The sequence below is a fragment of the Agrilus planipennis genome, unplaced genomic scaffold, assembly GCF_000699045.2.
Source record: "Agrilus planipennis isolate EAB-ADULT unplaced genomic scaffold, Apla_2.0 scaffold163, whole genome shotgun sequence".
NCBI classification, from domain to species: Eukaryota; Metazoa; Arthropoda; class Insecta; order Coleoptera; family Buprestidae; genus Agrilus; species Agrilus planipennis.
Window position 1 is genome coordinate 102,219 of NW_020438898.1, and position 25,772 is coordinate 127,990.

Consider the following 25,772-nt stretch of genomic DNA (forward strand, 5'->3'; position numbering starts at 1 on the left):
TTTATTATCAATATTAAAAGGCTTCTTTCACGGACAGAGTTATGAAAAGGACTCAATATTTGGGCTTGATGAGAATCAGTCTGAGGAATCGTCAAACAACTCCATCTGTGGATTCACCAAAGTAAAAAAATCATTGACCACAGCCATCAAGCCCAAGTATAGAGACGTTTTCGGTTACCCTACGGGTTTCGACAAAACGTAAGACAAAAAGAATAAAATAAGTGACTTACTTTGAGTTGAATTTCGATAAAATTGAAAGTTTTCGTCCTTTTGGCCTGCAATATACTGATTTCCAGAAGAACACTATAGATCTACATGAAGAATAAGATGTGGAGGTAAAAGAGATTTCAATGTTATAGCACTGCAATAGAAAATACAAAATGAAAATAATTTACATTTACATTTTAATCATATTTTAAGATAAAATAAACAACAATAATATCATTATTTTAAATTAAAATTGTGTTTTCTATTTAAAGTAGAGTTGTTGATTAAGTTTTATATATTTACAACAAAAATGTACAAAAAATATTAATACAAAAACGTTTCATAAGGAATAGGATACTTTGTAATTTGTAATTAACAATTTTCGTATATAAATGACACAAAAGACGATATTAAAAATTAAAACTATTCCCTGCTCTTCTTTTTAGGGCTTTCTTCATCAGACGAAGAAGACGAGGTAGATGATCTAGAGGCGGATTTTCGTTTGGTGCCCTTTTTATCGGATTCTCCATTCTCAGAAGTCCTTTTTTCGCCTCTTTTAGAAGGTTTTTCCTTTTCATCACTGTCAGTATCCATCTTCTTTCCCAATTTTGCTTCGATAGATGGCACAGCCTTTTTAAGACGATTGGCGTCAGGACTATAAGCCCACAAGATCAACTCTAAGTGCTCTTTAGTTGGTAAATCATCTTTCCATAAATCAGACTTTTCCTCTTTCATTTTAGTCAAAAGCGATTTCAACTTTTTATTCCTTACAATGTCCCATGTGGGCTCGTTTTCTTCACTTGCAACGGTCCTCAGGTGCTTATAATCGCCCCCGACAGATTTATAAGCTTCCAAAAATGCCTCAGCTTTTTTGTCTTCGACGTTATACTTTTCTTTCAACAAATCAAGGGATTCTATTGTACCTAGTGGCAAATAGGCTCTGTTCTCTTTCCCTGTGTCATTCAAGTCGAACTCCTTGAGCCAATTTTCGAAAACTTCTAACGCATCTTTGATATTTTGTACTTTTTCTTCTGCTTTTGTTACTGTAGAAAAGAAATAGAAAAAAAAATTGTAGCATTCAGTTTACAGGTACATGCAGAATTTGAACAACACCTACGATGAGGCGTACAGTATATACATTTGTAGTATACGTGGTGGTCATAAATGTACAGTTATGATGTAAAGTTTATTTAAAGAGTAATTGAGTGTATATATTTTTTAATGTTTTTCAATTTAATTATAATTCCATACTTGGATAGCTTTTGACCTCTTTTTATAATCATGAATAATTAATTGTGGTACGGTTTACAGCTTGAGGCGCACCTTCAACTCTGCAGAAGGAATGCTGATTACGTCATCTAAATATAATTATCGATGTGTTAAGAAACGGGCATGTATGAAAAATTCAATGCCAATACCCAAGTCTCACGTGCACAGGATATTTTTGAAGTAAAATCATTATTTTTGCACTTACATACTTAGGGAATGCATGACACACATAAATGTTTATTTTCGAAAAAAGAAATGCAAATTTTCGTAAATAAAATTTAAAAACGCGAATTTTGCTTTAACTAATCATATTTATAATATTAGAGGCCACAAACTTGTGTTTTACTATAAAATAGTTTACTAAACCAGAGGGTATCATTTTATTTGTGAGGTACTGTAAAATATATATAATAGCATACTAATAATGTTGTTTGCCAGTTATTTTAATTACTTTTTTAACTCCTAAATACTTCTTATTAATAGAAAAAAATTTAATTAACGCAAAACAATTTAACTATATCTANTTTAAGAATTTCCAAAATTAAAATGTGAATTACCAGAATCGTTTTCTTTAATGTATTATGTTTTCCATTTTTTGCTAAAGCTTCCAAAAGATTTATTTGTGCCAAATTAGAATCTATGGATTCAACAACTTTTATTATATCTTGTAATAAACCGTCTTTTTTGTTTTCCAGCAAAGCACACAATAATTCAGACTGAGCGGGAAATAATTTGTATTGTTTTGCAAAATCGACAAACACTTCTGCAGCTTTGTCAATATTTTGGCTAGAAATATAAAACTTATTAATAACGTATTAATTAAATAATCTAATTTTGTTCTTTTGGCATTTATTAAGATTATCTGATAATCAATACCTTTTTAAATGAATTTGGACAAGTGGTTCCAAAATTAAATTACTTATATTGCAATAGTTTAATTTAACCAGGACATCGAATGTTTTTCTTTGATTATCAGGATTGGTAAAAGACTTCAAAAGGTCCACGCAGTTGTGTTCTATGCCGCTACTTCCTATAAAATGCCTAAGGCAAAATTATTCTTGATTAAAAAAATATTACATCAAATCCACTACTTTTCTTAACTTACTTTACATTCGTTTCCTTTTTCAGTAAATTCATTGCACTTTCTTCCTGTCCATTCAGGACCATGAGAGTAGCAAAATCCAAAATTTTAAAAACGTCCAATTTGAACCAAGGATGTTTGGACGTTATTTCGTTAAACATCTTCTGAGCCTCAGACAATTTCTTGCTCAGGACATAATTATGTAAAATATTCGCCTTCATTCCGGGAGATTCGATGTACCCCCGACTTGAGAAATTATTGCGTAAATGCTCTACACGATCTAAATTACCAAGTCGTGCATGCGCCTGTATCAACCGCCTCAAAACACCCCTCGTTTCCATATTCTTGCTCTTCAACTCTTCATAATGACACTCTAACTCTTTAACGTTCATTTGACTCTTTAAAAACAAAAATGCATTACGTTAGTACGCTACTACATCGTAAAATTTATAACAAGCACAAGTTCTTCCCCCTATCAGTCACTGTGAACTCGAAACTATTACCACCATTGCTTCGAGTGGTCGAAATTCACTTTTGTTTAATCACTTTCTTTGTGTTAAAAATTGTTTGAAAAATTGTTCGTAAATAGTTATGCAACACATCGTACACGTCAGCATAAGAAATTGCTGATACTAATTACATAATACTACTTTGCCCTGTGCTGACAGCACTCATAATTTATTTTATATATATACTACTAGTTCTTCCCCCTGATCAGTGTCAAAAGTATACACGACTACGTAAACTATATTACTTTTTGTATAGCAAAAACCTGAGAGATATTGGAGCGTTAATTAAAAAATTAAATTAAAATACCGAAAAAATTAATCCTCAAAATAAATACATGTTTTATATTTCTGTTTTGTACTGGGATTAGAATTAGAAGTTGCTCTTTATAAATTGCAGTTGACACTCGCTAGTGTGAACATTGCATAACTAAAACTCCACATAATGTGAACAGCACATTAATTATGCCAAATTATACTTCTCTAATCGTATTTGCCAGAGATGTACCGTCTTATTCCCGTATAAATTTTACATTTTAAAACAAAAATTTCTGATTTCTTTTAGTATGTATACTAAATGTAACATTCGTTAATGTGAACAAATCGATATTTTTTTTCAGTTATATAACCGAGTATCTACTGTGTTTTGTAATCTCCCTGTATACAACCTTATAAATTATTCACTACATTCTCCCGTTAATTTATTAATCTATTTTTTACCAGGACCGATCGAAAACAAACAAGACAAATGTCCAAAATAACTTCAAAAATTGTCATTTCAAACATTTTACTTTAAAAAGGACCTGGATATAGGAATTGTTTAAACAATACTCCACTGAGTACCCGTAATGAAATATTTACTAAATAATACCTTGTTTTAGGTTGTAGCAGCCACTTTTGATTTTAATCTATCTGGAAGGTCATATTTACATCGTTTAAGTAATGAAACTAGCTGGCTGTCTAGTGAAGTTCTGCCAAAATCGTCTTCAGTTTCTAAACTTGACCAAAAGGCCACGGCTGACTCACAATCATTATTGTTACCTGTATGAGTTGTAAAAAATAAGTTAATAAGAACAAATAAAATTACTTCTTGCACATCAAATTTTTTTACTTACTGTATATTTTCATTATAGCATGATATATGACAGATTTTTCAATTGTATGACTTGGGATTTTTCTAACAGCTTTTGCTAACGTCTCTAGTTCACATAATTGTCCATTTTTCGACCAATTATTGCAAAGAGTCTGTAACTTGTTCCTTGGTAATCCGTTAAAATCCTAGAAAAAAAAATACGATTATAATATTTAAGAATTTCCAAAATTAAAATGTGAATTACCAGAATCGTTTTCTTTAATGTATTATGTTTTCCATTTTTTGCTAAAGCTTCCAAAAGATTTATTTGTGCCAAATTAGAATCTATGGATTCAACAACTTTTATTATATCTTGTAATAAACCGTCTTTTTTGTTTTCCAGCAAAGCACACAATAATTCAGACTGAGCGGGAAATAATTTGTATTGTTTTGCAAAATCGACAAACACTTCTATAAAGAATAATCCCAGACGTCAACGTTAAAATAAACGAATCCTTTTATAAGTAATGCATACATTATTAGCCAGTTGAAAACAACAGAAGAATGTTGAATTATCTTTTGAAAAATACGACATGCTAAAGAAAAATTCGGACAAATACCTTCAGTCANTTAATAACTTACAGGGTGTGGAATATGATGCTCTTCAGTTTTGAAAGATACATCCAAAAGGGTGTCTATAAGTTGATCAATGCTCTTCCTTAATTTCTCTGCTTTACACTTTAATTGAACAACATTCGATAATGCATCTGCAATGTCAGAGGAGAGTCTTAATCTTTTAGACTTGATAAACTATAAATGATTACAACTTTATAAATATACAAACAATTATTTAATACGTTTAGTAAATACCTTCAGTAACTCGCGAAATTTTTTAAAGTCGTCTTCACTTCTACAGGAACTGCAAACTTTTTCCAAGAACTGCCCCACCCAATCTATTTGTCTGCTGTTCACTTCACAAATTTTTTGCAATATAGGTACCACACTATCGGCATTTTTATTAATAATCCATGCCCTGGATAAGTTATTTAAGGCGCTGGCATCTATGGGGCCATCATAAACTGAAACTAAAAGACAAAAATATTTTTTATCAAAAACAACATACATTGTTAGCATTTACCTAATTTTACAGCCTCTTGAATTGCATCTTTTCTTATGAGAACTTTTATTAATGGCGTAAACAACTCTTTCGAAGTAAAACCCATTTTTTTCAGTCTGTTCATCAAATCTAAAGGATTACTAAAATCGCAGTGGGGCAATATATATAATTCCCAAGTCTCTTCGTCAGGTTTAACACCTAAATTCATCATTTTTCCTATAGCTTCACAGACACCTAAACAATTACTACATTGAAAAAAAATATTTCTGTTCCCCAGCAAGAACAAGAAATTACCTACTTCTCCATTTTCTTTAGCAGCACTTTTTAAAAGGGGCCAAAAATAGTGGGGCCGCAATGGTGACATATTTTTTACCAAATCCCAAGCAATAACATGATAATTTCTTCTCAGAGCAGTCTCAGTAACTTTAACATAGGCCATACTGTTCAGATTTAATTCTTTAAGTATTTTAGCTGATTCCAAAATATCTTTAGAACTCTTAAATAGTACAATAAATTAGCACACATAGTATAAAAAATAATTAGAGACTTACACATCCCTTTTTAACCATTTCCCTTAACAAAAACATTCCATAATTCCCCTGTAGTATATCAGGTTGTTGTTGGACAAGTTTAGAATATATAGTTATTGCAGTCAAAGGCTTCTCTAAGTAAATAAGGTGTATACATAAATTATCCAAATACTTCAAACTTTGTTTTGAAAAATCAGTAAAATCCCTTTTCACAAACAACTTAAAGTAACAAAATAATTAAAAATTTGTAAAAAGCTATCCTTTTAATCTTACATGTCTCATCCAATCCTGATTATCATTTTGACTTAATTCCTGAACAATTTGAAGGAACATTTTCTCAGTTAAACTGTTAGGAGGAAGAAGTTCAACAACAGCTTCAAACTGCTTTTCACTAGCACGTTTTGCCAAACCTGTCAGCAGAGCTACATATGTGGAAACTGAAGGAAAAATATCAATATTTCTCATTGTTTCCAAAACAGTATTAGCATCATTAAGACCACTAAAATCACAATAAAATATTTGAATATTTTTATAATTCATGTTTTCAAAAAAATACACTTACCCATTTATAGCATGTGCTAGGACTAATGAATTAAAAGTGTCTTCATCAGCAGGCATATTTTGCTTTTTCATTTCTTCCAACACATTAATAGCTTTGAAAGTGTCTCCTGCTGTACATACATTCTCTAAGATTAATTTATATAGCTTGACATCTGCTTTATCTACTTCTCCTAGTAGATTTTCATATTGTATCAAATGCTGATTTTCTGTGCAAACACTAATGTACAAGTGGTAATTAAAAGGGACTCCTGTTTTTGTTAAATTCTCTTTTACATGATCACAAAGAGCTGCTCGAACTTCAGGTATTTGATCAGGCAACAAATGACCACAACACTGCAACAACAAATCTGCATCTTCTTCTGATAAATGAGCTACAATAAAATAATGTTAAATAAATCAGTAAATCACTATTTTAAAAATTGCTTACCTAAATTTGAATTTAAAACTTCATAAATTTGATCTAGAAAAACTCGACCATGTTTATTGATACTCCGATGTAAATTTGTTACAAGATTAACCAGTTTAATGTTTTCCTTACTTGCAGAAGGGGTCTCTCTTTCAATACTCTCATTTACACTGAAATTCCTGCATGAAATTCTGCAATAATGTAATAAATCAAAACAGGAACGTACATTTCTCCATAGATAAATAAAAAGGCATACTTTGGCTTACTTACATTATAAAATCGTTATTTCTGATCAATTTTCCTTTAAATTTCACAGTTGGAGCACTAATTTTATTTGAACCACTAATTTTACGAGAAACACAGGAACAATTATACATAATTCTCACAGCCATTGGTTTTAAACACCTTGCTCTAATAAATAACGAAAACATTTTAATCATACTTTAATAAACAAATTTCCTTATTTCTCTAGAAGAATTTGTAAATTTGTATTATAGGTTATGAAACATAACCACAAAAATGCTAAAAAATAAGTGTAACCTTACATTACTGCAGAAGTATTCAAATATTGTAATTACTGCTACTTATTTAATCAGAAATAATAATTGGTTACTGATATAATAAAATAGAACGACGATGAAGAGGCTATCAGAGGAAAGAACTAAAATTTTGTTTGAAAAATTGTGTAAATAGTAAGTTAAACCAAAAATTACTCACATGTTGCTCATCACTTTCCTTTTGTTTCCTTTTTCAGTATTGGTTCTAATATAAAACTTCTCATTGAACGACCTGATGGGATATACTGCTTTAGAGAAAAAAAGGACAGAGTGTTTTATGTATCAGAGAAAGTCCTAAAACTAGCAGAAACAGTTGGTCCAGACCATTTGATATCATTAGGCACATGCTTTGGCAAATTTACAAAATCAAACAAATTTCGTTTAAACATAACTGCTCTCAACTATCTTGCTCCCTATGCACAGGTACTGTTAATGATATCAGGTTATTTTTAAATTAACTATTCCAATTTTAGTGCAAAATTTGGCTTAAACCTTCAGCAGAACAACAATTTCTATATGGGCATCATATAAAGAAGTCAGGCTTAGGAAGAATTAGTGAAAGCACTGAGAAGTATCAAGGAGTTGTTATTTTTAGCATGTCAGATATACCTTTAGGTTTTGGGGTAGCTGCTAAATCCACTGCTGAATGTAAACATTCAGATCCTTTAGCTATAGTTTGCTTTCACCAGGCAGACATAGGAGAATATATCAGAGCAGAAGAAGATCTTTTGTAGTATAACATTTAGGGTCTGTAATTAAATGAAAAATAAATTATTTTTATGTATCCACATATTCTTTTAATTGAACTTAATACTCACATATTTAAATAGTTGTGATTATACTAGTTTAAAACTAACGGTTTTGAAATAATTACAACAGCATTAAAAGAATAAACTATTCATTTTAATTTCCACAATATTCATTGTTTAAAAACATCACCCTGTACTCATTATTAACAAATTTTTAACCCCCTGTATACAGTTCTGCAATTGCACATGCGCATTTTGCAATGCTATTTTGACGTTATGTATAAGTTGGATTAATAACAATCGATTTTCATAAAAATTAACGGTTGTATACAAAAACAGTTAATTATTTATCCATTTAGTAACGGAAAAGTGGTATTCAAATATGTATTACTAATTAAAATAGTAAGGCAAGTGAACAGTGTTTTTCAAAATCAAGTTGAGAAGAAAATGAAAAGACTGGTCGCCAAGTGGCCATTAAATACATTGCTGTTTATATGAGTAGGTTTACCACGAGATATCTAGAATATCGGTCAAATCTTCTATCAAAAATGAGTAAAAGGCGAAGAACAAGTTCCATAGCAAGCAGGGGTCAAGAGGATGATTCCTTAGACAGCATAGAAGCCAGTTCTAGTGGTGCCCCTCCAAGAAAAAGAAACAAAAAACAAGATCCTGTATGTATAACACTTTTTTACATAACATTCCACTAAATAGTGATTATTTAATTAATTTACGTAGATGGAACAATGCCAACAACTTTATGAATCAATTAGAAATCATAAAAAAGAGGACGGCTTGTTACTCTGTGATGCTTTTATAAGAGTGCCAAAACGTAGACAGGAGCCTGCTTATTATGAGGTCGTGAATAATCCTATTGATTTACTTAAAGTTCAACAGAAACTAAAAACTGAAGAGTATGAAGACATAGAAGATCTACAGACTGACATTGAACTCATCGTTAGCAATGCAAAGGCATTTTATAAAAGAAGCTCCCAAGAGTACAGAGATGCTTGTGATCTATGGGATCTTTTTCTCACCAACAAGAACAAGTATGTTGTTACTTATAAACAACAAATCAAATGCATATATATTATCAAACCAGATTCACTTGTAATTTTAAAATTACTGTGTTGGACTTTTTTAAACAAACATTTATTGTTTTATTTATTATAAGTGGCATTATTTTAGAATGTTGGATCCAAAAGATGGAGAAGAAAATGATTCAAAAGGCAAACTTATCTTAAAAGTAAATAAAGTTGGAAGGAAGGCCTCAACCCCAGTTATAGATGTTAAGAAAGATGATGAAGAGGCTTCAGAGACTTCAACAAATCCAGATGAAGATATGAACCCTTATGAAGAGCTTTTTACAGCAGTAATGACAGCAACTGATGCAGAAAACAGACCCTTACACACTGCTTTTCAACTTTTGCCATCAAAAAAGAAATATCCTGAGTATTATGATGTCATAGAGAATCCTATTGATCTAAGAGCAATAGCTGTTAAGATTCAAAGTACTGAATATAGTAATTTGAATGAATTAGAAAAAGATCTGCTCTTAATGACTAAAAATGCTGCTTCATTTAATGAACCAGGGTCACAAATTTATAGGGATGCTAAGTTACTAAAAAAGGTACTTTTATTAAAAGTAATAATGAAAACCGTAATTTATTTTACACGTTCATCTTTAGATTATACAGAGTAAGAAAATTGAAATAGAACATGGAAAATTGTCTGGGGCAAAGACCAGCGAACGAATTCGAAATAAGCGATTAAGAACCAGTACGTCACTTTCTGCAGTTACCGCAGCTCTACGAGACGAAGAGACTGACACAGAAGAAGGAGAACTAGAAGAAGTCATGGAGGTTGAGGTCTGTATAGCATAATAAAAGAAAGTGCTTAATAAAAAATATATATATAATTTCAGAATGATCCTCCAGTAGATCTTGACAACCCCCAATGGAGGTTGTTTGAAGCAGTTCGAACCGTTTCCGGTAATGCAGGCGTTTTATTAAGCGACCCCTTTTGGAGATTACCTTCTCGACGTTTCTATCCCGATTANTATCTAAAAAGTTCTAAAAATAAGATATTTTGTGTGTATGCATTTGAAAAGTCATGCAAAGATAAACATTTCAGTAAAATACATTTAACAAAGTAGAATTTATCATTTTGGTATAAACAACGGTTAAAGTTTAAGTATAATATCGTATTATTTAAATGGAATAATACACCCAGCTCTGTACAAGTTAAATATAAAGTTATCTAAGAATAAACCTCTGAGTATTTATAAATGCTCTGAATTTCTGCAGTGACACAAAAATAAGGAGAAAAATGTTTTGTTTACTTACACGTTAAAGTTCTTTTAGCTCTGCCTACGAGTCCCTTGATGGCCAATTTTTGGTAATCGGGATCTCTGCCCTCTAAATTCTTGAGCGTTTCAAGAGCCTTTTCCTTATCCTTGAATCCTAATCCAGGTACAGTGTCCGGAGATGTTTTTTCGCTCATTTTTACTCTTCGTAGGTCTAGCGATAAACAAAATTATACTCCTTCAACACTATCAGCCACTTTCATCACAAACTAAATTTTAACAGTATTAAAACAATTGTAGTATAAAAGAAGTGATACAGATTGTTGCTTACCCTATTTTTGCAAACACTTATTATTTTTTTTAATCAATTTATGCGACTAGATGAAAGTCTGTCAATCTACTGGCACGGAAAACACGAAAACTTGTTAAACTTTTTCCCCTCTACATAGTCTGTGTTATTTTTGCTATAGCGGCACACAAAATTACGCCAAATCGCCCTTGAAAAATAAACCTGCGCCTCCGAAACACAACGAACTTTTTTGCTTTTATATCACGATGCTAATGTGTATATGTGGTATAAATTATAATTATGATCGCATCTTCCAAAGTAGGGTATTACGTCAGTTTTAGGTAACGTATTTTAACATAATTTCGATGTCCCACTGCTTAAAAATCTACTACATTTGCTGGAAATAGTGTACAAGAAATATAAATAAAAATTACATAACAAGCATAATTTATTTACAAAGCAAAATTCGGTCACTACCAAAATTTTAAGACAAATAGTAATTTACAGATGATGACGATGATGAAGGTCCGGCAATTTTGTGAAAATTGATCCTTGACAATAGATATTTTCTATACGTGGGAGGCGAAAACGCGTCACCTTAATCAATACATTCAACATTAAACATTTATACATATATATTACATACAGTAGTTAACAGTCAAAAGTATACACGACTACGTAAACTATATTACTTTTTGTATAGCAAAAACCTGAGAGATATTGGAGCGTTAATTAAAAAATTAAATTAAAATACCGAAAAAATTAATCCTCAAAATAAATACATGTTTTATATTTCTGTTTTGTACTGGGATTAGAATTAGAAGTTGCTCTTTATAAATTGCAGTTGACACTCGCTAGTGTGAACATTGCATAACTAAAACTCCACATAATGTGAACAGCACATTAATTATGCCAAATTATACTTCTCTAATCGTATTTGCCAGAGATGTACCGTCTTATTCCCGTATAAATTTTACATTTTAAAACAAAAATTTCTGATTTCTTTTAGTATGTATACTAAATGTAACATTCGTTAATGTGAACAAATCGATATTTTTTTTCAGTTATATAACCGAGTATCTACTGTGTTTTGTAATCTCCCTGTATACAACCTTATAAATTATTCACTACATTCTCCCGTTAATTTATTAATCTATTTTTTACCAGGACCGATCGAAAACAAACAAGACAAATGTCCAAAATAACTTCAAAAATTGTCATTTCAAACATTTTACTTTAAAAAGGACCTGGATATAGGAATTGTTTAAACAATACTCCACTGAGTACCCGTAATGAAATATTTACTAAATAATACCTTGTTTTAGGTTGTAGCAGCCACTTTTGATTTTAATCTATCTGGAAGGTCATATTTACATCGTTTAAGTAATGAAACTAGCTGGCTGTCTAGTGAAGTTCTGCCAAAATCGTCTTCAGTTTCTAAACTTGACCAAAAGGCCACGGCTGACTCACAATCATTATTGTTACCTGTATGAGTTGTAAAAAATAAGTTAATAAGAACAAATAAAATTACTTCTTGCACATCAAATTTTTTTACTTACTGTATATTTTCATTATAGCATGATATATGACAGATTTTTCAATTGTATGACTTGGGATTTTTCTAACAGCTTTTGCTAACGTCTCTAGTTCACATAATTGTCCATTTTTCGACCAATTATTGCAAAGAGTCTGTAACTTGTTCCTTGGTAATCCGTTAAAATCCTAGAAAAAAAAATACGATTATAATATTTAAGAATTTCCAAAATTAAAATGTGAATTACCAGAATCGTTTTCTTTAATGTATTATGTTTTCNCAGGGTGTGGAATATGATGCTCTTCAGTTTTGAAAGATACATCCAAAAGGGTGTCTATAAGTTGATCAATGCTCTTCCTTAATTTCTCTGCTTTACACTTTAATTGAACAACATTCGATAATGCATCTGCAATGTCAGAGGAGAGTCTTAATCTTTTAGACTTGATAAACTATAAATGATTACAACTTTATAAATATACAAACAATTATTTAATACGTTTAGTAAATACCTTCAGTAACTCGCGAAATTTTTTAAAGTCGTCTTCACTTCTACAGGAACTGCAAACTTTTTCCAAGAACTGCCCCACCCAATCTATTTGTCTGCTGTTCACTTCACAAATTTTTTGCAATATAGGTACCACACTATCGGCATTTTTATTAATAATCCATGCCCTGGATAAGTTATTTAAGGCGCTGGCATCTATGGGGCCATCATAAACTGAAACTAAAAGACAAAAATATTTTTTATCAAAAACAACATACATTGTTAGCATTTACCTAATTTTACAGCCTCTTGAATTGCATCTTTTCTTATGAGAACTTTTATTAATGGCGTAAACAACTCTTTCGAAGTAAAACCCATTTTTTTCAGTCTGTTCATCAAATCTAAAGGATTACTAAAATCGCAGTGGGGCAATATATATAATTCCCAAGTCTCTTCGTCAGGTTTAACACCTAAATTCATCATTTTTCCTATAGCTTCACAGACACCTAAACAATTACTACATTGAAAAAAAATATTTCTGTTCCCCAGCAAGAACAAGAAATTACCTACTTCTCCATTTTCTTTAGCAGCACTTTTTAAAAGGGGCCAAAAATAGTGGGGCCGCAATGGTGACATATTTTTTACCAAATCCCAAGCAATAACATGATAATTTCTTCTCAGAGCAGTCTCAGTAACTTTAACATAGGCCATACTGTTCAGATTTAATTCTTTAAGTATTTTAGCTGATTCCAAAATATCTTTAGAACTCTTAAATAGTACAATAAATTAGCACACATAGTATAAAAAATAATTAGAGACTTACACATCCCTTTTTAACCATTTCCCTTAACAAAAACATTCCATAATTCCCCTGTAGTATATCAGGTTGTTGTTGGACAAGTTTAGAATATATAGTTATTGCAGTCAAAGGCTTCTCTAAGTAAATAAGGTGTATACATAAATTATCCAAATACTTCAAACTTTGTTTTGAAAAATCAGTAAAATCCCTTTTCACAAACAACTTAAAGTAACAAAATAATTAAAAATTTGTAAAAAGCTATCCTTTTAATCTTACATGTCTCATCCAATCCTGATTATCATTTTGACTTAATTCCTGAACAATTTGAAGGAACATTTTCTCAGTTAAACTGTTAGGAGGAAGAAGTTCAACAACAGCTTCAAACTGCTTTTCACTAGCACGTTTTGCCAAACCTGTCAGCAGAGCTACATATGTGGAAACTGAAGGAAAAATATCAATATTTCTCATTGTTTCCAAAACAGTATTAGCATCATTAAGACCACTAAAATCACAATAAAATATTTGAATATTTTTATAATTCATGTTTTCAAAAAAATACACTTACCCATTTATAGCATGTGCTAGGACTAATGAATTAAAAGTGTCTTCATCAGCAGGCATATTTTGCTTTTTCATTTCTTCCAACACATTAATAGCTTTGAAAGTGTCTCCTGCTGTACATACATTCTCTAAGATTAATTTATATAGCTTGACATCTGCTTTATCTACTTCTCCTAGTAGATTTTCATATTGTATCAAATGCTGATTTTCTGTGCAAACACTAATGTACAAGTGGTAATTAAAAGGGACTCCTGTTTTTGTTAAATTCTCTTTTACATGATCACAAAGAGCTGCTCGAACTTCAGGTATTTGATCAGGCAACAAATGACCACAACACTGCAACAACAAATCTGCATCTTCTTCTGATAAATGAGCTACAATAAAATAATGTTAAATAAATCAGTAAATCACTATTTTAAAAATTGCTTACCTAAATTTGAATTTAAAACTTCATAAATTTGATCTAGAAAAACTCGACCATGTTTATTGATACTCCGATGTAAATTTGTTACAAGATTAACCAGTTTAATGTTTTCCTTACTTGCAGAAGGGGTCTCTCTTTCAATACTCTCATTTACACTGAAATTCCTGCATGAAATTCTGCAATAATGTAATAAATCAAAACAGGAACGTACATTTCTCCATAGATAAATAAAAAGGCATACTTTGGCTTACTTACATTATAAAATCGTTATTTCTGATCAATTTTCCTTTAAATTTCACAGTTGGAGCACTAATTTTATTTGAACCACTAATTTTACGAGAAACACAGGAACAATTATACATAATTCTCACAGCCATTGGTTTTAAACACCTTGCTCTAATAAATAACGAAAACATTTTAATCATACTTTAATAAACAAATTTCCTTATTTCTCTAGAAGAATTTGTAAATTTGTATTATAGGTTATGAAACATAACCACAAAAATGCTAAAAAATAAGTGTAACCTTACATTACTGCAGAAGTATTCAAATATTGTAATTACTGCTACTTATTTAATCAGAAATAATAATTGGTTACTGATATAATAAAATAGAACGACGATGAAGAGGCTATCAGAGGAAAGAACTAAAATTTTGTTTGAAAAATTGTGTAAATAGTAAGTTAAACCAAAAATTACTCACATGTTGCTCATCACTTTCCTTTTGTTTCCTTTTTCAGTATTGGTTCTAATATAAAACTTCTCATTGAACGACCTGATGGGATATACTGCTTTAGAGAAAAAAAGGACAGAGTGTTTTATGTATCAGAGAAAGTCCTAAAACTAGCAGAAACAGTTGGTCCAGACCATTTGATATCATTAGGCACATGCTTTGGCAAATTTACAAAATCAAACAAATTTCGTTTAAACATAACTGCTCTCAACTATCTTGCTCCCTATGCACAGGTACTGTTAATGATATCAGGTTATTTTTAAATTAACTATTCCAATTTTAGTGCAAAATTTGGCTTAAACCTTCAGCAGAACAACAATTTCTATATGGGCATCATATAAAGAAGTCAGGCTTAGGAAGAATTAGTGAAAGCACTGAGAAGTATCAAGGAGTTGTTATTTTTAGCATGTCAGATATACCTTTAGGTTTTGGGGTAGCTGCTAAATCCACTGCTGAATGTAAACATTCAGATCCTTTAGCTATAGTTTGCTTTCACCAGGCAGACATAGGAGAATATATCAGAGCAGAAGAAGATCTTTTGTAGTATAACATTTAGGGTCTGTAATTAAATGAAAAATAAATTATTTTTATGTATCCACATATTCTTTTAATTGAACTTAATACTCACATATTTAAATAGTTGTGATTATACTAGTTTAAAACTAACGGTTTTGAAATAATTACAACAGCATTAAAAGAATAAACTATTCATTTTAATTTCCACAATATTCATTGTTTAAAAACATCACCCTGTACTCATTATTAACAAATTTTTAACCCCCTGTATACAGTTCTGCAATTGCACATGCGCATTTTGCAATGCTATTTTGACGTTATGTATAAGTTGGATTAATAACAATCGATTTTCATAAAAATTAACGGTTGTATACAAAAACAGTTAATTATTTATCCATTTAGTAACGGAAAAGTGGTATTCAAATATGTATTACTAATTAAAATAGTAAGGCAAGTGAACAGTGTTTTTCAAAATCAAGTTGAGAAGAAAATGAAAAGACTGGTCGCCAAGTGGCCATTAAATACATTGCTGTTTATATGAGTAGGTTTACCACGAGATATCTAGAATATCGGTCAAATCTTCTATCAAAAATGAGTAAAAGGCGAAGAACAAGTTCCATAGCAAGCAGGGGTCAAGAGGATGATTCCTTAGACAGCATAGAAGCCAGTTCTAGTGGTGCCCCTCCAAGAAAAAGAAACAAAAAACAAGATCCTGTATGTATAACACTTTTTTACATAACATTCCACTAAATAGTGATTATTTAATTAATTTACGTAGATGGAACAATGCCAACAACTTTATGAATCAATTAGAAATCATAAAAAAGAGGACGGCTTGTTACTCTGTGATGCTTTTATAAGAGTGCCAAAACGTAGACAGGAGCCTGCTTATTATGAGGTCGTGAATAATCCTATTGATTTACTTAAAGTTCAACAGAAACTAAAAACTGAAGAGTATGAAGACATAGAAGATCTACAGACTGACATTGAACTCATCGTTAGCAATGCAAAGGCATTTTATAAAAGAAGCTCCCAAGAGTACAGAGATGCTTGTGATCTATGGGATCTTTTTCTCACCAACAAGAACAAGTATGTTGTTACTTATAAACAACAAATCAAATGCATATATATTATCAAACCAGATTCACTTGTAATTTTAAAATTACTGTGTTGGACTTTTTTAAACAAACATTTATTGTTTTATTTATTATAAGTGGCATTATTTTAGAATGTTGGATCCAAAAGATGGAGAAGAAAATGATTCAAAAGGCAAACTTATCTTAAAAGTAAATAAAGTTGGAAGGAAGGCCTCAACCCCAGTTATAGATGTTAAGAAAGATGATGAAGAGGCTTCAGAGACTTCAACAAATCCAGATGAAGATATGAACCCTTATGAAGAGCTTTTTACAGCAGTAATGACAGCAACTGATGCAGAAAACAGACCCTTACACACTGCTTTTCAACTTTTGCCATCAAAAAAGAAATATCCTGAGTATTATGATGTCATAGAGAATCCTATTGATCTAAGAGCAATAGCTGTTAAGATTCAAAGTACTGAATATAGTAATTTGAATGAATTAGAAAAAGATCTGCTCTTAATGACTAAAAATGCTGCTTCATTTAATGAACCAGGGTCACAAATTTATAGGGATGCTAAGTTACTAAAAAAGGTACTTTTATTAAAAGTAATAATGAAAACCGTAATTTATTTTACACGTTCATCTTTAGATTATACAGAGTAAGAAAATTGAAATAGAACATGGAAAATTGTCTGGGGCAAAGACCAGCGAACGAATTCGAAATAAGCGATTAAGAACCAGTACGTCACTTTCTGCAGTTACCGCAGCTCTACGAGACGAAGAGACTGACACAGAAGAAGGAGAACTAGAAGAAGTCATGGAGGTTGAGGTCTGTATAGCATAATAAAAGAAAGTGCTTAATAAAAAATATATATATAATTTCAGAATGATCCTCCAGTAGATCTTGACAACCCCCAATGGAGGTTGTTTGAAGCAGTTCGAACCGTTTCCGGTAATGCAGGCGTTTTATTAAGCGACCCCTTTTGGAGATTACCTTCTCGACGTTTCTATCCCGATTATTATCGCGAAATTAAAAATCCCCTGTCACTTACCCAAATTAGAAGAAAATTAATGAACTGCGCCTACGGTACCGTCAGCGAAGTTGCGGGCGACTTGAATATCATGTTCGAAAACGCGAAAAAATACAACATACCAACATCTAAACTTTACAAAGTATGTTATAACATATTTACACTGCTGCATTCTAATATAAATTGCCAGTATCTAATTATTATTTTTTTTTCTTTATTCCTTAGGACGCCGTTAAATTGCAGAAGGTGATGCAAGCAAAAGTGCAAGAACTACTTGATCTAGATCAGGTAACTCACAGAGTCACTAACAAAACCCGAAAGGTATGCACTGCTTTGCTTATTCCGTACTAACATTGTTACTATATACACGCACTTTCCAAGTATATAATTTTATTATCTTTTTTCTGAGTTTTGAAGGTTTATTTAAAACATGGATTACTAATTTTACCTCTGTGTATTGGTTTAACATTTTAATCATTCATTTCATTCACTTTTTACTCATCTTCTTTTTCAGTCAGGAATTTTCTATACACGTACTGCAAATTATGTTTGTCAGTCTTCATTTTCTTCATGTAAATAGAATTTTCTATTAATTTTTAGAAGCTTGGGTGGCATCTCTATATATTATGTACAAATGTGTCACGTATTTTTGTAATTTATGGATTTCAGACGTTTTTTTTTTTATTAAAATTCAACATTGCTCGCTTTGCTTGTACTAACGATTTTGCGTTTCGGTCGAAGACTCGCGCAAGCGCCCTTGTCCTGTTCCAGGACACAGACAGCGAACTGGATAACGAGGAAAAGAATCGTAAGAGACCCGGCGCCAGGTCCAAAACTCCACAGACTGGATCGGGCACGCTTACTCGCGGTAGACCCCCCAAAGATCCCATACCACTTAAGAAAAAACTACATGCAATAGCAAAGCATCTTTTAGACTACACGGTAATAATTACGATTTTTCATTCCCAAAGAGCGTTCTTTTCTAAGTAATATTTAATTATATAGTGCGAAGATGGTAGGAAACCTTTGTTAGGGTTTATGGAAAAACCTTCAAAGAAGTTGTATCCGGATTATTATGAAGTTATAGAAGAGCCAATTGATTTTATTGAAATTGAACAGAAAATTAGGGCTGAGCAGTATTCTAACGAAAACGACCTTATACGCGACTTTAAATTAATGTTTTCCAATTGCCGACAGTTTAATGAAGAAAACTCAACGATATATGAAGATGCAAATTTATTAGAAAAAGTGTTAATGGAAAAAGTGGGACAAAACCCTCCAACACCCGAAAAAGAAACCCGCAAAACTGTCCTGAGAGTGTTAGTACTTATACATTATCATTGATTATTTATATTTTTTAAATATTTCCTTTCACAGTTCGAAACCTAGGAAAGTATTATCGCCAGTAGAAAAAAATTGTCGTTTCCTATACGAAACTGTTAGAGACTACAAAGAACCCAAAGCCAATCGACAACTTTCGGCAATCTTTATGAAGCTGCCATCAAAAAATGTAAAAAAACTTTGTCAGTTTTTTTCTAAGTATATAATTATCAACTTTTACAGGACTACCCTGACTATTACGAGGTGATAAAAAATCCTATAGACATGGAAAAGATCGCTCAGAAGATGAAATCGAACTTGTACGAAACGTTGGACGATCTTTTTAACGATTTCAATCTAATGTTTGACAATGCTTGTAAATATAACGAACCGGATTCTCAAATATATAAAGACGCGTTACTTCTTCAAAGAGTTTGTCTTCAAACGAAGAATCATCTGAAGGAAGAAGATGACGCCGTTCCTGACGTTCCTGCAGCCGTCCAAGATCTTCTTCTCAACCTTTTTACTACCGTCTACAACCACCAGGACGCCGAAGAACGGTGTTATTCAGATTCCATGGCAGAGCTCCCTGAGCATGACGAGGTCGATGGAAAAAAGTAAGTAGCATTCATTTTCTTTAATTTATTGAAGAAGGTCATTGTGATGGTACACATGTCATTTATTTCTCTTTTAGTAAAATATATGTATATAACGATTGATATACATGTTGCACTTCTAAAACTAAATCATTTCCTTTTCTGTTTGTAATTATTATTGATGTTAATGTTTCACTATCCCATCAAAACGTGTGTCACTTTTCTATTGTTACACGGCAGCAACGACAACGACAAGACTCCTTGTTCCAGGGTCCGAGCGTTGTCTTTGGACTTAATAAAACGTCGTTTGGACAAGGGCCTTTACAAAAGGTTGGATACGTTCCAAGATGATTTCTTTGCTTGCTGCGAAAGGGCACGCCGCCTATCTCGTTCGGACTCGCAAGTCTTTGAAGACTCCATCGAATTGCAATCTTATTTTATTAAACAACGAGACGAATTGTGCAAGAACGGTGAACTGTTACATTCTCCAGCGTTAAGTTATACTTTAATGCATCTTACGTCGGCTGTCGAGTCCATACGCCAAAGTAAAATCCTCCAGGAGTCATTAGAAGACGAAAGCGAGACTCGAAGTTCTGACGATTCAGTTATAAAAGACTCTACTTTATCGAACTCTAGTACGAGTGCTAGTGGAACTGGAGAATCTATGACGATGGACCAACAAACATTCAAAATTGGAGAGTTTATTTATATAGACCCCAAAGAAAAAGGATTGGAGCCCCACATACTGCTCATTGAACGGCTTTGGACTAATAATGAAGGACAAAAGATGCTTTACGGAAATTATTACTTAAGACCTGTAGAAACGTATCATGTAACAACAAGGAAATTTTTGGAAAGAGAGGTGTTTAAATCAGATAAACACATAGCAGTGCCCTTGGAGGAAGTCAAAGGCAGATGCGCTGTCATGAATGTGAAGCAGTACTTTACCATGAGACCTGAAGGTATTTTATCATTTACATTAAAATTATTTTGGTAATTTATTTGTTTCTTATTAGGTTTTGATCTGAAGGATGTTTACGTCTGTGAATCACGTTACAGCACAAAAAGTAGAAGTTTTAAGAAAATGAAGGTATTTCCAGAAACACAGGATTTGACTTTGATTTCCAGGGAAGTCCCATTGGAACCCAAGAGAGTCATGTCTGTCTTTAGAGAACGTGTGGAGAAGCACAAGGATGAACTGGCCGAATTACAAGAGCAGGAGAGATTGATAGAAAAAGAAAAACCAGTAAGTGATAAACGTTGTATAGAAAAAGCGAAAATTATTTATTTTTGTACAGAACGTGGTTGCATTTTCGAGTATGGGAATCGACGATGGTAACACGTATTACGAGCAGTACAACACCATTTGCAGTGGAGTTATAAAAACAGGTGATTTTGTCTATGTAGCTGCTGAAGGTGGACGACAAATGATTGCTCAGATTGATGCCATTTGGGACACAAAAGAGTAAGACACCAAAAATTCTAATATTTACATAACTGATAACTTTTACCTACATTTAGTGGTAAGGGTTACTTTCGAGGTCCCTGGTTCGTTACTCCGATGGAAATCCCTCTAAACCCTCACAGAATGTTCTATAAGCAAGAGGTATTTTTATCAACATTGGAAGATACAAACCCTCTTGTTGGTATAATGGGAAAGTGTAGCGTTTTGGATTACAACGAATATATTTCATGTAAATATAAAGTACTTGACATTATCTTAAAGACGTTATTATGTATTTCTTATCAGGTCGTATCACAGAAATTCATGAATCAGACGTCTACATTTGTACATCGATGTACGACGAATTAAACAGACAAATAAAAAAATTGTCTCCCGACGGTCTCAAGAAGCACACACACTGCAGTGCCGTGACAGAAGACGAGGTCTATTACTTCCCAAAAATTATAAATCCACCAAAGGTAAACATGGTAAAATATTAACTGCTTATGTGGTTTCCTTTTTTTCCTTATCATTAACATGTTTATTCATACAAGTGTATATTACTATGATTTTCCAAGGTCACTAATCTAACGTTGTTGACTTGAATGAAGGAAAGTAATAAATAGTTTACATACTTTAACACTTATTACAAACATAATGCTTTCAATTTTATCGGATGTCTCTCTTTCCGATTGTACACAAAATGTTACAGGTGGGTAGCGATATTGCCCAGACCAACCCAGAGACGGCAAAACCCCAAAGTATACCCGTTGAAGTTGTGAGTAACTAACTTTTAAGCCCTTTTTGTACACTTACAACTAATTAGTAGCTTACTGCCTTTAAACTTTGATACATTTATTAAATAGAAGTTTATTCTAGGAGCAGTCTCCAGTCTTAACAAAAATGAGCGACATGGAGATGTTGATGGAAGATTCTCTAGACGGTGGTCCCCCATCAGTAGGATCGGGGGAAATCCCAACTTCTGTTGTTCCCACCCCCACCAGCACCCCTACTCCCACAACGACTAAAAAGGTAAGTTAGCTGCAACCAATCACGTAGCGAGCTATGGGCATGGCGTGTGTCGTGTGTATGTGAACAATTTTATGTGGATGTGTTTTTATTTCTCTGGTAGTCGAAGCGTTTTTATTTTTTATTATTATTGTTAAGTATTATTATTATTATGATTTTATTATTATTTATTATCGATTTTATTATTCCCTGAACGAAAAGTATTTAGTTTTCTTTGTCTCTATTTCGTTCAGTTAGCTCTGCGTTGTTACTTAATTCGTTTTCAGTTAATTTTATATTTTGTTTGGCATAAACATAATAATATGGAGGAGTCTTGCGACAAGGTGGAGGGCTTGACACACGGCGGACATTTCACATGTGCGGGGCCCCACTATCCATAAATTTAAAATCCCGTCAAAATTATAAGCGAATCCTTGAGAGAAAAAAAATTAATATGAAGTTTAAACTCAAATTGAAAGATAATAAAATCATTCAATAATAATAAATTATATTTTAAACTGAGTTCTGTGGACTACAATTTTAAATAAATTTTTACTGAGCTGGGCGGGGTGGGTTGAACAAAAAGAAATATAATTGAAGGTGAAAATGCGTTTCGAATTTGAGTCTGCAACATGGAATTTCTACACTCCAAAAGGAGACTTTTCAATTGCAGATTGGAATTTCTATAAGTTTTAAAGATTATGATATCCTTTGGCAAAAGCAATTATAAAAAGAGAAACGCCCACAGAGTTCGGTTGTTCATTAATTCGCCTTCTCCGCCCGCAGAAATCAAACAAGAACAAAGTAGTAACGGGGTATATACTGTACTCACGGGAGGTGCGAAAGCAAGTAGTGCAAAACAATCCCGATTCAAACTTCGGTGAAATCAGTAAAATTGTCGGTAATGAGTGGCGTTCGTTGCCTGCGATCGAGAAACAGTCTTGGGAAGAGAAAGCGACGAAAATGAATGAAGAGAACAAAGCACAGCTGCTCATCGACGAGATTGCCAATCCCACGCCCCCGCCGCCGCCGCCCCCCGTCGACATAGTAAGTACAAACCAAAGTTATACTCTTCTCTTTTATGATATGCATGGATATAACACGGTATTGTTGATGTGCGCCTTTTTTTTGATACTCTGTATAATTACACAAACCTAACACATTAATCACAAACACATATATATATATATATATATAACGACGTCGGATGAAGACTCCGGTGCTTTTTTATCGGCTGTTATTATTTTTATTTTCATTTGGGTTTTTTGATTGATGTAGTTTATTTATCCCTAGTTTCGTCGTTTTTGATTTTATATTGTTTGTTATTAAGCTTTAATTTTAATTTTTCTAATCATGTTATTAACTACTACTTACAATTAGTGGTTGTGTATAAAAAAAATACTGCTACGGCACTGGTGACGTATTGGTATTTGTTATTAATTTTAATGTTACTATTTAATCACTAGATAATAATTATTCTGATTACATTATAGCACATTCGAAAAATAAATGCATAACTAATTTTTTCTAATTAATTTAATGATACTTAGCAGTGGTTATTAATTACAAAAAAAATTATATTGAGAGATATGTAAACTAATCTCAAGTACTTTTCTGTTCAGTCAAATTCTAAAGTAAAATATAAATGTCCTAAATTTTAAATGCCTAAAATGTCATCTTCTAATTAACACATGATTAATTTAATTAACTAACAAGTATTATTTTAGGTTTTTCGAACGGACTCTTAAAACGTGTTGTCTCGTCTTTTCAGGTGTACGAATGCCTCTGGGACGGTTGTGACTTCCAATTCGAAGACATATCAGACTGTATTGAGCACACTATCAAGGACAGGGATAACCAGCAGGGTCATGTCCAAAGTTTCTTCCAAAAGAATCCCGACTCCGAATTCCATTGCCAGTGGAAGAATTGTGGCAGAAATAATAAAAAGAACGTGCAACCCTTCCCGAATATTACCCGTCTATTAAGACATGTTAGGGACATGCACATTAACAAGGGGAATGGTCGATGTGTTCCCCCTGAAAATAGAAGCAAGTAAGTCTCCGTTGTTATTAGTTCATCAGGAGCAATTAAGAGATTGTTGATTTAAACAGGAATTTCAAGCCATCTAGCAAACCTCAACCTAATGTTTCAAGACCTACCCCAACCGCCACACCTAATCCACGTAAGTAAATTATTGATAATGGTGTTCATTTTAATTTAAACAATAGGACATCTAAAACTTCTTGCATGTACTTTGTAGTTTAAACCTTTAATAAGTAGGTACTACAAAATAAAGGATTAATAACCAGTAGTATAAATTCAAAGATGATAGAATCGTCTTTCTTTAATTTATTACATTTTTTTTATATAATTGTTTTTAATTGTAAAAACGATGAGATTTTATTAGAACCTTTTGAGCAGTAGTTTTGGCTCCTTTTCTTTTTGGATTTTTGTTAACGATGGTCAGTAGATAAAATGGTTTTGGGTAAATCATTGAAAATAAAATCCAAGTTTAATATTAGAATTTTTTGTTCTTGCGGGCGGAAAATCAGCAGCCAGTAGTACTTTCAATTCTACTGCTGGTAACCATTCAACTTCGAGCACGACAGGTAAAAAGAAATTTGTTGAATATTATACAGAGGTTATTTCTTTTCATTACATATAAAAAGTTTTTTTCTGATTTATTAATAAAATTACTAGCGAACGAATTCGAAATAAGCGATTAAGAACCAGTACGTAACTTTCTGCAGTTACCGGAGCTCTACGAGACGAACGTTCTGACACAGAAGAAGGAGAACTAGAAGAAGTCATGGAGGTTGAGGTCTGTATAGCATAATAAAAGAAAGTGCTTAATAAAAAATATATATATAATTTCAGAATGATACTCCAGTANTGGGTAAATCATTGAAAATAAAATCCAAGTTTAATATTAGAATTTTTTGTTCTTGCGGGCGGAAAATCAGCAGCCAGTAGTACTTTCAATTCTACTGCTGGTAACCATTCAACTTCGAGCACGACAGGTAAAAAGAAATTTGTTGAATATTATACAGAGGTTATTTCTTTTCATTACATATAAAAAGTTTTTTTCTGATTTATTAATAAAATTATTTTAGCTTCCACGTCACATCCGCCAGCTGCTGCAGTCAAACAACCGGAACCCATGTTTATATCTGTTCCTCCAAGACCTCAGAGGGTTCTACATTCAGAGGCCTATATTAAGTCAGTTAAATATTTTTTTTTATTAATATAATTTTTAAAAAGCATTTTTCAAAGGTATATAGAAGGTCTTCAAGCTGATAATAAGTACATAACACCTTGGGAAAGGACATTAAATGTCACAAAAGAGACTGTGCCCCCGCCAGACCCTGATAAACTCACTCATGTGGCAACGTGGTTGGGAAAGAAATATGAACAACCCGAAGAAGTGCTAAATGCCTTATGGAACTTAAGGAATCAGATGCTCAGAGACACCCTAGGACTACAAAAGCTTTTGTAATGAACTACTTTTGTACGTTTAGTAAGTTTTATGTCTGTTTTTCTAATATATAGGAACATATGTCCAAATTAGTGTTTCTTTTCTTTATACTTGATACTTAAT

At 32.3% G+C, this 25,772-nt stretch overlaps 6 protein-coding genes and 2 long non-coding RNA genes across 16 annotated transcripts; 3 read left to right on the top strand and 5 right to left on the bottom strand.

Annotated features, from left to right (window-relative positions):
• Positions 1-484: 484 nt before the first annotated feature.
• LOC112904055 lies at positions 485-10,795 on the bottom strand. 2 transcript variants are annotated; one of them, XM_025973240.1, is made up of 3 exons: positions 10,689-10,795; positions 10,398-10,571; positions 485-1,250 (listed from the first exon to the last, which is right to left on the bottom strand). In XM_025973240.1, the coding sequence occupies exons 2-3, from the start codon at positions 10,552-10,554 to the stop codon at positions 631-633; spliced, it is 777 nt and encodes a 258-aa protein (XP_025829025.1). In that variant the 5' UTR covers positions 10,555-10,571; positions 10,689-10,795; the 3' UTR covers positions 485-630. The 2 variants fall into 2 exon arrangements, with proteins under 2 accessions (XP_025829025.1, XP_025829026.1); XM_025973241.1 differs by having other exon boundaries at positions 10,398-10,626; positions 10,689-10,793.
• On the bottom strand, positions 2,444-7,232 carry LOC108739090 (leucine-rich PPR motif-containing protein, mitochondrial). Its single transcript, XM_025973235.1, has 11 exons — positions 7,020-7,232; positions 6,771-6,940; positions 6,345-6,714; positions 6,056-6,281; positions 5,804-6,001; positions 5,547-5,748; positions 5,274-5,486; positions 5,006-5,220; positions 4,778-4,945; positions 2,582-2,955; positions 2,444-2,533 (listed from the first exon to the last, which is right to left on the bottom strand). Exons 1-11 carry the CDS (start codon positions 7,187-7,189, stop codon positions 2,518-2,520), a joined length of 2,322 nt encoding a protein of 773 aa, XP_025829020.1. The 5' UTR covers positions 7,190-7,232; the 3' UTR covers positions 2,444-2,517.
• On the bottom strand, positions 3,285-4,598 carry LOC108739119. Its single transcript, XR_001938091.1, has 3 exons — positions 4,401-4,598; positions 4,179-4,341; positions 3,285-4,104 (listed from the first exon to the last, which is right to left on the bottom strand). It is a non-coding gene; the product is annotated as an uncharacterized LOC108739119 (long non-coding RNA).
• On the top strand, positions 7,260-8,094 carry LOC108739118 (60S ribosome subunit biogenesis protein NIP7 homolog). Its single transcript, XM_018472853.1, has 3 exons — positions 7,260-7,441; positions 7,504-7,729; positions 7,780-8,094. The coding sequence occupies exons 1-3, from the start codon at positions 7,386-7,388 to the stop codon at positions 8,038-8,040; spliced, it is 543 nt and encodes a 180-aa protein (XP_018328355.1). The 5' UTR covers positions 7,260-7,385; the 3' UTR covers positions 8,041-8,094.
• Positions 10,796-11,049: 254 nt separating the features above from the next.
• On the bottom strand, positions 11,050-12,459 carry LOC112904057. Of its 2 annotated transcripts, XR_003230872.1 has the most exons (4): positions 12,428-12,459; positions 12,206-12,368; positions 11,962-12,131; positions 11,050-11,243 (listed from the first exon to the last, which is right to left on the bottom strand). It is a non-coding gene; the product is annotated as an uncharacterized LOC112904057 (long non-coding RNA). The 2 variants fall into 2 exon arrangements; XR_003230871.1 differs by having other exon boundaries at positions 11,050-12,131.
• Positions 12,460-12,467: 8 nt separating this feature from the next.
• LOC112904054 (leucine-rich PPR motif-containing protein, mitochondrial-like) lies at positions 12,468-14,916 on the bottom strand. Its single transcript, XM_025973236.1, has 9 exons — positions 14,704-14,916; positions 14,455-14,624; positions 14,029-14,398; positions 13,740-13,965; positions 13,488-13,685; positions 13,231-13,432; positions 12,958-13,170; positions 12,690-12,904; positions 12,468-12,586 (listed from the first exon to the last, which is right to left on the bottom strand). Exons 1-9 carry the CDS (start codon positions 14,871-14,873, stop codon positions 12,560-12,562), a joined length of 1,791 nt encoding a protein of 596 aa, XP_025829021.1. The 5' UTR covers positions 14,874-14,916; the 3' UTR covers positions 12,468-12,559.
• A 27-nt stretch (positions 14,917-14,943) lies between these two features.
• Positions 14,944-15,778, top strand: LOC112904056 (60S ribosome subunit biogenesis protein NIP7 homolog). Its single transcript, XM_025973242.1, has 3 exons — positions 14,944-15,125; positions 15,188-15,413; positions 15,464-15,778. The coding sequence occupies exons 1-3, from the start codon at positions 15,070-15,072 to the stop codon at positions 15,722-15,724; spliced, it is 543 nt and encodes a 180-aa protein (XP_025829027.1). The 5' UTR covers positions 14,944-15,069; the 3' UTR covers positions 15,725-15,778.
• Positions 15,779-16,007: 229 nt separating this feature from the next.
• LOC108739113 (protein polybromo-1) lies at positions 16,008-25,738 on the top strand. 7 transcript variants are annotated; one of them, XM_025973228.1, is made up of 22 exons: positions 16,008-16,410; positions 16,475-16,785; positions 16,925-17,366; positions 17,425-17,604; positions 17,661-17,948; positions 18,032-18,127; positions 18,548-18,748; positions 18,812-19,125; positions 19,184-19,316; positions 19,370-19,743; positions 19,963-20,684; positions 20,739-20,968; positions 21,021-21,187; positions 21,244-21,416; positions 21,473-21,645; positions 21,879-21,944; positions 22,046-22,198; positions 22,961-23,221; positions 23,946-24,226; positions 24,286-24,356; positions 25,288-25,393; positions 25,448-25,738. In XM_025973228.1, the coding sequence occupies exons 1-22, from the start codon at positions 16,234-16,236 to the stop codon at positions 25,668-25,670; spliced, it is 5,142 nt and encodes a 1,713-aa protein (XP_025829013.1). In that variant the 5' UTR covers positions 16,008-16,233; the 3' UTR covers positions 25,671-25,738. The 7 variants fall into 7 exon arrangements, with proteins under 7 accessions (XP_025829013.1, XP_025829014.1, XP_025829016.1 ...); XM_025973229.1 differs by having other exon boundaries at positions 19,993-20,684; XM_025973231.1 differs by having other exon boundaries at positions 18,578-18,748; positions 19,993-20,684.
• Positions 25,739-25,772: the final 34 nt, after the last annotated feature.

Coding starts and splice junctions, on each gene's coding strand:
- LOC108739113 (XM_025973228.1), top strand. CDS start 16,234: ATGAGTAGGTTTACCACGAGATATCTAGAATATCGGTCAAATCTTCTA. Junction 16,411..16,474: donor GAAACAAAAAACAAGATCCT/GTATGTATAACA, acceptor TAATTTACGTAG/ATGGAACAATGCCAACAACT. Junction 25,394..25,447: donor CATTCAGAGGCCTATATTAA/GTCAGTTAAATA, acceptor CATTTTTCAAAG/GTATATAGAAGGTCTTCAAG.
- LOC108739090 (XM_025973235.1), bottom strand. CDS start 7,189: ATGATTAAAATGTTTTCGTTATTTATTAGAGCAAGGTGTTTAAAACCA. Junction 6,282..6,344: donor CTAGCACATGCTATAAATGG/GTAAGTGTATTT, acceptor TTGTGATTTTAG/TGGTCTTAATGATGCTAATA. Junction 5,749..5,803: donor AAATGGTTAAAAAGGGATGT/GTAAGTCTCTAA, acceptor GTACTATTTAAG/AGTTCTAAAGATATTTTGGA.
- LOC112904054 (XM_025973236.1), bottom strand. CDS start 14,873: ATGATTAAAATGTTTTCGTTATTTATTAGAGCAAGGTGTTTAAAACCA. Junction 12,905..12,957: donor TCAAGAGGCTGTAAAATTAG/GTAAATGCTAAC, acceptor TTTGTCTTTTAG/TTTCAGTTTATGATGGCCCC. Junction 12,587..12,689: donor AATTTCGCGAGTTACTGAAG/GTATTTACTAAA, acceptor CTGACATTGCAG/ATGCATTATCGAATGTTGTT.
- LOC112904055 (XM_025973240.1), bottom strand. CDS start 10,554: ATGAGCGAAAAAACATCTCCGGACACTGTACCTGGATTAGGATTCAAG. Junction 1,251..10,397: donor AGCTAAAAGAACTTTAACGT/GTAAGTAAACAA, acceptor TCTTTTCTACAG/TAACAAAAGCAGAAGAAAAA.
- LOC108739118 (XM_018472853.1), top strand. CDS start 7,386: ATGAAGAGGCTATCAGAGGAAAGAACTAAAATTTTGTTTGAAAAATTG. Junction 7,442..7,503: donor TTTGAAAAATTGTGTAAATA/GTAAGTTAAACC, acceptor TTCCTTTTTCAG/TATTGGTTCTAATATAAAAC. Junction 7,730..7,779: donor ATCTTGCTCCCTATGCACAG/GTACTGTTAATG, acceptor TTCCAATTTTAG/TGCAAAATTTGGCTTAAACC.
- LOC112904056 (XM_025973242.1), top strand. CDS start 15,070: ATGAAGAGGCTATCAGAGGAAAGAACTAAAATTTTGTTTGAAAAATTG. Junction 15,126..15,187: donor TTTGAAAAATTGTGTAAATA/GTAAGTTAAACC, acceptor TTCCTTTTTCAG/TATTGGTTCTAATATAAAAC. Junction 15,414..15,463: donor ATCTTGCTCCCTATGCACAG/GTACTGTTAATG, acceptor TTCCAATTTTAG/TGCAAAATTTGGCTTAAACC.